Source organism: Capra hircus, chromosome 16, assembly GCF_001704415.2.
Source record: "Capra hircus breed San Clemente chromosome 16, ASM170441v1, whole genome shotgun sequence".
Taxonomy (NCBI): domain Eukaryota; kingdom Metazoa; phylum Chordata; class Mammalia; order Artiodactyla; family Bovidae; genus Capra; species Capra hircus.
This window is the reverse complement of record NC_030823.1, coordinates 45482626-45491416: the sequence shown is the minus strand read 5'-3', so window position 1 is coordinate 45491416 and position 8791 is coordinate 45482626. Positions and strand designations below refer to the sequence as shown.

Genomic DNA, 8791 nt, shown 5'->3' with positions numbered 1-8791 from the left:
AGCCCCCAGCATCCCCGGTACTAGGGTGTGGCCTCTTTGCTCAAGCAGGAAGGAGACTTTTGGAGGGCTGCTGATGTTGTGTGTCTTGATCTAGGGAGTGGTTTCCATGAGTATGGGCTTCCCTTGTGGCTCTGATTGAGACCTGGGTTTAGTTCCTGGGTTGGGAGGATCCCTTGGAGAAGTGAATGGCTACCCACTCCAGTATTCTTGCCTGTGAAATCCCATGGACAGAGGGGCCTGGTGGGCTACAGTCCATGGGGTCACAAAGAATAGGATGTGACTGAGTGACCAACACTTTCACTTTTTCACTTTTCATGAGTATATCTATTTTATCATAATGAATCAGGTTGTGCAACTACAATTTGTCCATTTTTATGCATGCACACTTTACTTATAAATATCTAGATGGTTCCTGCACTGTTTATGAATTTAGTTCCCTGACCAGAGATGGAACCCCTGGCCCCAGCCCTGAAAGTGCTGAATTCTAACCACTGGACCCCCCCAGGGAATTCCCCCTCAGTCAAATTAACCCTGTGTCAAGTGAAAAGTGTGAATCTGTTGACTCAAACACAGAAAATCAGAACCCTTGGACGTGGGGCCCAGGAATCTACATTTCACCAGCTTCCCAGGTGGTGCAAAGGGGGGGAGGGGGGGAATTGAATGATGTAAATGTTTGTGTGAATCTATACCTTGTAAAGAATCCACCGGCAATGCAGGAAACCCAGGTTCAGTCTCTGGGTCAGGAAGTTCCCCTGGAGAAGGGAATGGCTACCCACTCCAGTATTCTTGCCTGGAGAATTCCATGAACAGAGGAGCCTGGCAGTCCATGGGTTGCAAAGAGTTGGACACTACTGAGTGACTAACACTTCCACTTTATACCTTGTAATTTATAGCCTAAAACAAATGGAGGAAGCAAAGAGAAGGTATTTATCTTATTACTGTCATTGCAGGAGACCCAGGATACATTCTGGGCAGAAATGGAATTACCATGTGGCTGATGAGGCTTAAGCTTGGGTCTGCCCACAAGCAAGGACAGGTAGCAGAATGTTTTAGGAGTAGAGGGGAGGGGTGGGGGTGGGGGAGAGGGGTGTCACCAGGAAGCATTCCTGCGGAAGCAGGTTGGTAAATTGCTTAAAGAGAAACATAAAGGGACAGGACAAGAGTCTGCAAGCAGCACTAGCTTGATGCAACTGATTTTTAGTTCTGAATATTCATTTCCATCCTAAATCTTTACTCATAATTTTACATGTTTTCTTACAGAGGGCCTCAAAAATGTAGTCCCCATAAAACCTGGATTTGTCTCTGATTCCTGGAGTCCAAAATGGTTTTCTTTAAGTACTTTGTCCTATGTTCCCCAAGGTTTTTGGTTTGGTTTTTATTTGGGGATTTTTTGGGGTTGGGGGGCTGCTGCTCCAGGTCTTCATTGAGTCATGTGGGATCTAGTTCCCCTACCAGGGATTGAACCCAGGCCCCTGCACTGGGAGCATGGAGTCTTAACCACTGGACCATTAGGGAAGTCCTTCCCAGACATTTTTAATGTACTGAGCACCAAGACATAGGACTCTCCTGCCTGCCCTCCAAACAGAACCAGCAGTGGGCGCATAATCAGCTGAAACTCTTCCTTCCTTAGCCCCAGACCAGGGTACCCTGGGCTCACAAAGCGTCGTCCTGTGACCAGACACCAGCCCTTGCTCCCTACTGCCCTCCAATGGGCCTTCTGTAACAAGACACCACATGTGCATCTAGGGCGTGCCCTCTAGTGCCTTTCTCACGCTCCTGAAACCATTGAGTTTTATTATAGCTGCTTTAAGAGCCTGGGGCTTTGCCAGGGCCTCTCAAAACCCAAAGTGAAACCAGTTGCTCACCGGGAACCCTCAGTGGGTGGCTGCCTTCTCCCCTTCCTTGCATGCCCAGGCAGCTCTCTGCAGGGCGGCCACCTGGCTGCTCAGGGACACACACACACAGGCACATGCACCCCAGAGACACGGCCACACTGGCAGGGGGCCAGACAAGAAGTAAAACCAAGGGAAATAACACCACTGGGTGAGTTAGTTCACTGAGCCAGCGATAGCAACCTGGTGTGTATTTTAAAAGTAATTATTTCCCCGGTGGTCCAGTGGTTTAGACTCCTTGCTCCCAGTGCAGGGGTCCTGGGTTTGATCCCTGGCCAGGGAACTAGATCTCCTATGCCACAACTGAGCTGTTGAAGATCCTGAATGCCACAATGAAGATTGAAGATCCCGAATGCCACAAGACCAAGCACAACCAAATAAATAAATATTAAAAATAAAAAAGTAATTATGACTGCTTATTGATGAATGAGGTGGCTGTCCGCATACTGCGGGGACAGCCCCCTCTGTGCTAACCCATCTCCAGAGTGGTCACCCCAAAGCACTCTGGGGAGGACTCTTCAAAGGCGCAGATTTTTCCAGACGGTCCCCACAGGCTATGTTCATTCCGATCTTATTCCAGATAAACCCATGGAAGACTCAGCCTTGGAATCTGGGCTTCCCAGGCACAGCAGAGCAATTTGTAAATGTTTATTTGAGGAATCCTCCTTGGTAACCTGCTCTTTTCTCTCACTCATGGAAACCACACCTGCCTTCTCCAAAGTAACTGGTGCCAGCAGGCTGGGTGTGACCTGGCCCCAGCCTGAGTCTCCTCGACAGCTCAGTGCTCCCGCCATCATTAGGTCATTGGACCATTTCACCCACTGGTTTTCGAGATGTGGGAGCCTTTTCTCCAACCAAGCATGATAACCAGACGCAGCTAGACTCAGTCACAGGACCAGAGCAGAGAGAATGTTGCAAGAGCTGTCTGCTAGGCACCCTGTGAGCCTTGTAAGGGTCATTCAATGGTCCTGAGTGAGGCCACCTCCCTCCCACACCTTAGGAGCCTGCTCTGCCCAGGGCTCACCTTTGACCACGAGACAGGGCCCTAGGAATACCTGGGGAGTTGCCTGAGGGAGGCGCCAGCAGATGCCTTGTGGAGGAGAGCTGTTGGTGTCCCTATTTCACAAGCCCAGCTTGGAGGGCCAGCTGAGACCTTCTAGGCAGCTCCTGCATGTCCCTGCTGGGAAACCAGCTTCTCACCTCGGGCGCAGAACCTCACTCGCCTGGGCATGCCTCATCCCCTTGCCAAGGTTTGACTGGCCTCAGAACTCCAGAATGCCTGATCCTGTGAGTCACTAGCCTAAACACACCTGCCCCCTGACCGCCTGTCTTATGGCTTGATTGGGGCCAGGTCAACGAGAGTCACAGAGTTGGGGATACAGATGGGCTCAGAAGAAAGCAGTGGCCTCTAGTGGGTCAGTTCTTACCAAGTTTAAACCCCTACTGAAAGTTCTTATTTAAAGGGTCAAGGAGCCTGCCCAGCGTGTGCCCGAGGGATGGAAGTCCTTGACTCAAGGAGGAAACCTGAACTCACGAAGTGGACGTGGGCTTGTGGATTACCTGCCCCCCTCCACTTGCTCCTGGGCACTCAGGCATGCAGGCTTGTGTTCCCAGGGACTGCCCTCCCTCGTCTCCACTCCCTCCCCCACACTTGTCCTGGGGAGTATGGCTCTGGTGCAGCAGCTTTTCAAAGGGATGTTAGGGATCCAGAGGGCGGGAGTCAAAAACCAGGCTGTCGGGGTTCCATAGAGCATGGACCAGTCACATCGCCTGTTTGTTAGCTCACGATGTTTATTGAGCACCCGCCACGTGCCAAGTTCCCTGGGGACAAAGAGGTACACTCAGCCCCAGCCCTGCCCTCCAGGAGCATACAGTCCAGCCAGCTGGCCCAGACAGGTGGTAGGATGGCCAACCTTGCCAGAAGTTCACCCTCCTGTCTTAACATTGACTTCTTCAATGATGCCCGCAGCCTCCCCAAAACCTGCCACTGGAGTCAGTGCCTAGGTCATCACGGATTTATGTGGCATATAGGTCAGTTTAATGACCCCTCCCATCAGCTCTATCTTCTTCCCCCAGTGCCCCAGTCCCTCACACAGGCTTGTTGGACTGGGGACTGGGGATGGGGAGTGAGGACTCCCCATCTCCCATAAATGCTCCATGAAGCCCCAGGAGATGCTGGGAACATGCCTGAGTTGGGGAGAAACAGGTGATCACCTGACACCCACTGCTGGGATCCACAGCACCCCCTCCCCTCTGGACCTTCAAAGTCTCTCTGGCTTTCATGGGGAAGCCAGAAGTCTTAAGAACAAGTTGCTTCCACTTATCTGTCATGACAGTAGCAGAGAGCAGTTCAAAAGAGAAAATGAGAAAAGTGGACTCCGGTTCCTCAGCCTGCCATGTCATCCTCTGAGTTTCTGCTGCCTCAGGCTAACCGCATCAGCACTGGCTCTGTGCTGGGCCCCAGGCCCGGCCCTTCAAGGCAGCAAGCTTCCTCCATGCCACAGGGCATCCTCACTCTTGTAGTATCCCTCTTCACATCCCAAGACCACTGGACTTGGTGTGCGGTACACAGGTGCTAACTTAGTGCTTGAGGGAATAAATCCTTCCCGAGCCTACCTAAGGAAGCGCCCACCTCTAGACACACAGCCCTGGTGGCATCCTGTCCCTATAACTAACTGGAAGCTTTAGGCAGGAAGCCAGGAGTGGAGGTCAAGGCTCCCCCACCTGCAGAGCCCTTCAGGCCGCTGCTGCTGCCTGCCCAGAGGTTCCCAGGATGAGTTGGCGAGGAGGCAGACTCATGCAGGGCTGGGAGAGCAGTGACCAGTCAGAGCAGATGGCTGCACCTGGCTCAGGTGAGCTCCTGGCCCAGCCCCTGGGCTGCTGCCAGCACTGGGGCAGGTGTGTGGGCTTCGGGGGCAGCTGTGACTGGCCCAGCTCCTGAGCCCTTCCACCTGCTGAGGCAGGAGGCTTTTTCCAGCCCAGACGTCCCAAGCTGGGGCTGAACCTCTCCCCTTATTTCCTGAGTCCCGGTGGACTTCAGTCTCCAAGCACAGATCACAGACATCCGGATCTGCCCCGGTTCTAAGTACCAGGCTGGTCCCTCGTGGTGGGAACGGGAGCCGCCTCCAAGAGCTTCCTGAGTTTGTCCAGGGCCCCTGGTCCCACGCAGTCAGCAGGGTCCGTAGAACGGCCGTGGGGGCTACCAGGGCCTCCAGAGACCCGGGTTCCGAGGAGGTTCGGGTGGTGAGGGCGCGGGGGCAGGCGGCGGGGAAGGCGCTGGCGGGCTGCAAGGGTCACCAGAGCGCCCGCCGTCGGAGGTGGCGCTGGCCGCCCTCCGGCGCAGGTGTTCCAGCAGGCGAGCGCTCACGGCAGGCTCCAGGACGCGGCAGGTGGGTAGCACGCGAGCCAGGCGCGCCAGGCAGGCTCGGTAGCCCTCGCGGTAGCTGTCGGAGGGTGCTGCGGACGGAGAGCGGCGTCAGGCGCGGGCTGGAGCCGCTGGCCGTGGGGCCGGGCAGGGACGGGGTGGGGTCACTCACTGGGCGCCGCCGCCGGGCCGGAGGACGCAGGCAACTCCTGCAGGAAGCGCACGGTCATTTCCAGGATGTCCGCTTTCTCCAGCTTAGAATAGCGGGAGCTCTGCGCCGGGCCACGAAGGAAAGGGACAGAGAAGCGTACAAACCAGACAGACCTCCCGCAGCCTGCCGTGAGCACTGCGCTCCCAGGAGCTGGGTGCTCCGCACGCCGCGGCCGGCGGTGGGTGGCCTCCCCGAGGCTTGCGCGCCACGCGTTGGCCCCTTATCGGCTCCTGGGGCAAGAGGATCTCTGCCCGCTCGGCCTCCTCGCCCCGCGCCCAGGGACCCCCTACCCCCAGCCCCAGTGCGCCTGGCAGGGCCCGGAGGCCCCAGCACTTACCTCCCTGCCCAGCAGCGGCAGAATGAGCCCCTTGAGCTGGCTCAGGCTCTCGTTGATGCGTGCGCGGCGCCGCTTCTCCAGCAGCGGCTTCAGGCTCTGCAGGCGGGCGTGTAGGCCGCGGTTACGTCCAGGCCCCCGCCCCCGCCGCTCTGCCCCCCAGTCGCCAGTCCCCTGGCTCCTACCTTGCGCAGCTCCGCCGGGTCCCCTGCCCTCCGAGGCAGCCCCATGCTCGGCGGGAAAGCGGCGCCGCTGTGGGGCCGGCCTGTGGAGACCTGCGCGCGAGCGCGCAGACACCGAAAGGAGACCGAGGCCCTTAGGGAGGTCCGGTGCACGACCCAAGCGGGAGCCAGTGGTGCGCGCGCCACGCCCGCAGCCCGGCTTTAAGGAGACAGCGGGCCCGCCCCGCCCCGCCCCGCGGAGTCAGGCCGCCTGTGGGTCCCACCTCCGCCTTTGTTCCTGCGCGAGGTGGGGGCGGGAGGGGGGACGGCGGAGCCCCCGGGATCCCGCTCCAGGCCTTGGCGTCCCATCTGCGGCGGGGGCGCGGGCCTGGGGCGCGGGCCTGGGGCGCCTTCCTCACAGAGCACCTGCCGGGGTGTGTGTGGGCTGGAGAGAAGAGGCTGGGGCCAGGCCCTTGCCCTTCCTTGTCCAGCGCTGCCCTTCCCTCGTTCGAGATCAGCGGCTCCTGTGAGCCCCGCCCTGGGCCTGGGCAGGGGACCCGGGGCTGCGGGACCCTCAAGTCATCGGCGTCAGGGAGTTACTACTCAGCTCAGGTTTCTACTACGGGGAGGGACTCGCCCCACCAGTTGGCCTGCGGGGCTAGAAGGGGAGACCGAGGCCCGGAAAGAGATCTCAACTTGCTTCGGCTCCAACGGCTGGAAACTGGCCAGGCAGGACTAAGCCCCCTGCGGCTCCGTAGAGTCCTCCGGCCCTCACCGACTCAGGGACCACCTGACCCCACACCCTCGTCCTCGGTTTTGCATAGGGAAACTGAGGCCCAGAGAAGACGAGGCAACCCAGGAGCACTCAGAGCTCATTTTCATTTCACTGGCTCCACCTCCGGGCTCCCACCCGCGGGACAGTCGGAGCTCACGTGACGGGCGGGGCGGGGCGGTCCTCGGCGCAGTCTCTCCCTGCTCGCCCGGGCCCCAGCGGCCCCGGGGCCCGCCTCCGCGCCGCGTGGCCGTTGCTGCTGCAAACTGGCTGGGCGTCCCCCGCCCATCTGCTCGAGGCTGCCCGCCCTCAACCGGCTGGCCGCGCAACGGTCATCACGGCGGACCGCCAGGCCGACCCACGGGAGGAGGGCGGGCTGGACCCACGGACCCCGGCCGAGAGGAGGAACCACAGGGTGGAGCCGACCGGCGCTGTCCCGGGTGCTGGAGGGGGCCCATCCCCTCCACCAACCAAACCCCCATCTCTGAGCCCCATCTTCGACGTTTGGCCGAAGTTCCCAGGCCGCGTGCTCCCCCCGCAGGGCTTGAGAGGGCAGCGGGCCATTCAGGAAAAGGACGAGCAACCTGGCGAGTGGGGGAGCTCGTGCTGCCCAGACCTGACTGACTACCACGTGTGGAATACATGCTATACCCTAAGGGCCGTTTGGTTCTCACCTCCTTTACACCGCATGACTGTCCTGGCTATTAGAGTAAATCGGCATAGTTAGCAAAGTAGGGCCTGGGGATGCCTAAGCCACTGTCTCCTCCAGTCGTTGAGCTCAGAGCTCCTATGAGCAGGTCTCCTCCCAGGTCATTAATGATTCTTTAGGGGCTCAAAGAAAAGGACCTCATGGATCCCTCACTGATCCCCACCTACCACACCTGGGCCACACACCTGGCACATTCTTCTTTGTACCAACAGCCCCCCTCCCCACACCAACATCTGCATCCTGGCTGAGAGACCCTGAACCTGACTCCTGGGGAAGAAGGTTCTTCCTAGAACAGCCCTGTCCGTGTCTGTGGACCACCATTTTGAAGCCTAAAGGGTGGGGGAGAAAACTCCCATTTCATTTACCCCCAAATTTTATTTGTTTGGGCTTCCCTTGTGGCTCAGCTGGTGAAGAATCCACCTGCAATGTGGGAGACCTGGTTTCAATCCCTGGGTTGAGAAGATCCCTTGGAGAAGGGAAAGGCTACCCACTCCAGTCCATGGGATCATAAATAGTCGTACACAACTGAGCAACTTTCACTTTAACTATTTATTTATTTATTTATGTCCTGCAGCTGCAGGATCTTAGATCTCCAACCTAGGATCGAATCCATTCTTCCTGAAGTGGAAGCACAGAGCCCTAATCACTGGACTGCGAGGAAATTCCAGTCACCCTAGTTTTGTTTTGTTTGTTTTCTAACCTTTTCTTTTTAATTGTGTTTGTTTATTTATTTTTGGCTGCACTGGATCTTCATGGCTGTGTGAGCTTTCTCTGGTTGTGGCAAGTAGAGGCTACTCTCTAGTTGGGGTACATGGGCTTCTCATTACCATGGCTTCTCTCATAGCGGAGCACAGGCTCTAGAGTCTGCAGGCTTCGGTAGTTGTGGCACGTGGGCTCTGCAGCTTCAACTCCTGGGCTCTAGACCACAGGCTCAGTAATTGTGGCAGGCACATGGGCTTAGTTGCTATGCAGCATGTGGGATCTTACTGGGCTAGGGATCAAACCTGTGTCCCCTACATTGGCAGGAAGATTCTTAACCACTGGACCACCAGGGAAGTCCCTACCCCAGATCTTAAAGTCCCTCCTCTAGTCCCCCATGGCTGTTCCCTTCATTGGAAGAGTTCTGGGGGTTTTGCTGGTTTATCTGGAGGAAGGAGTCATTTATAAGCAAGGGAACTTAGGTAAGATAACCCAGTGGACAGAATTTGGGGATGCAATCTTTAAGGAAGCTGAGACCACTTTAGGGTACAGTAGGGACACATTTCACCTGAGTCCCTGCCCTTGAGTGGGGAGAGGGGTCTGAACAGCCGTTTTCCAAGTAACTGGGATGGGCAGATGCTGATCCCAG

General features: G+C 57.2%; 1 protein-coding gene across 2 annotated transcripts; it reads right to left on the bottom strand.

The window, feature by feature from the left end:
- Positions 3666–6239, bottom strand: HES2 (hes family bHLH transcription factor 2). Of its 2 annotated transcripts, none has more exons than XM_018060438.1 (4): positions 5987–6239; positions 5805–5900; positions 5429–5465; positions 3666–5348 (listed from the first exon to the last, which is right to left on the bottom strand). In XM_018060438.1, the coding sequence occupies exons 1-4, from the start codon at positions 6029–6031 to the stop codon at positions 5092–5094; spliced, it is 435 nt and encodes a 144-aa protein (XP_017915927.1). In that variant the 5' UTR covers positions 6032–6239; the 3' UTR covers positions 3666–5091. The 2 variants fall into 2 exon arrangements, with proteins under 2 accessions (XP_017915927.1, XP_017915926.1); XM_018060437.1 differs by having other exon boundaries at positions 5429–5528; positions 5987–6189.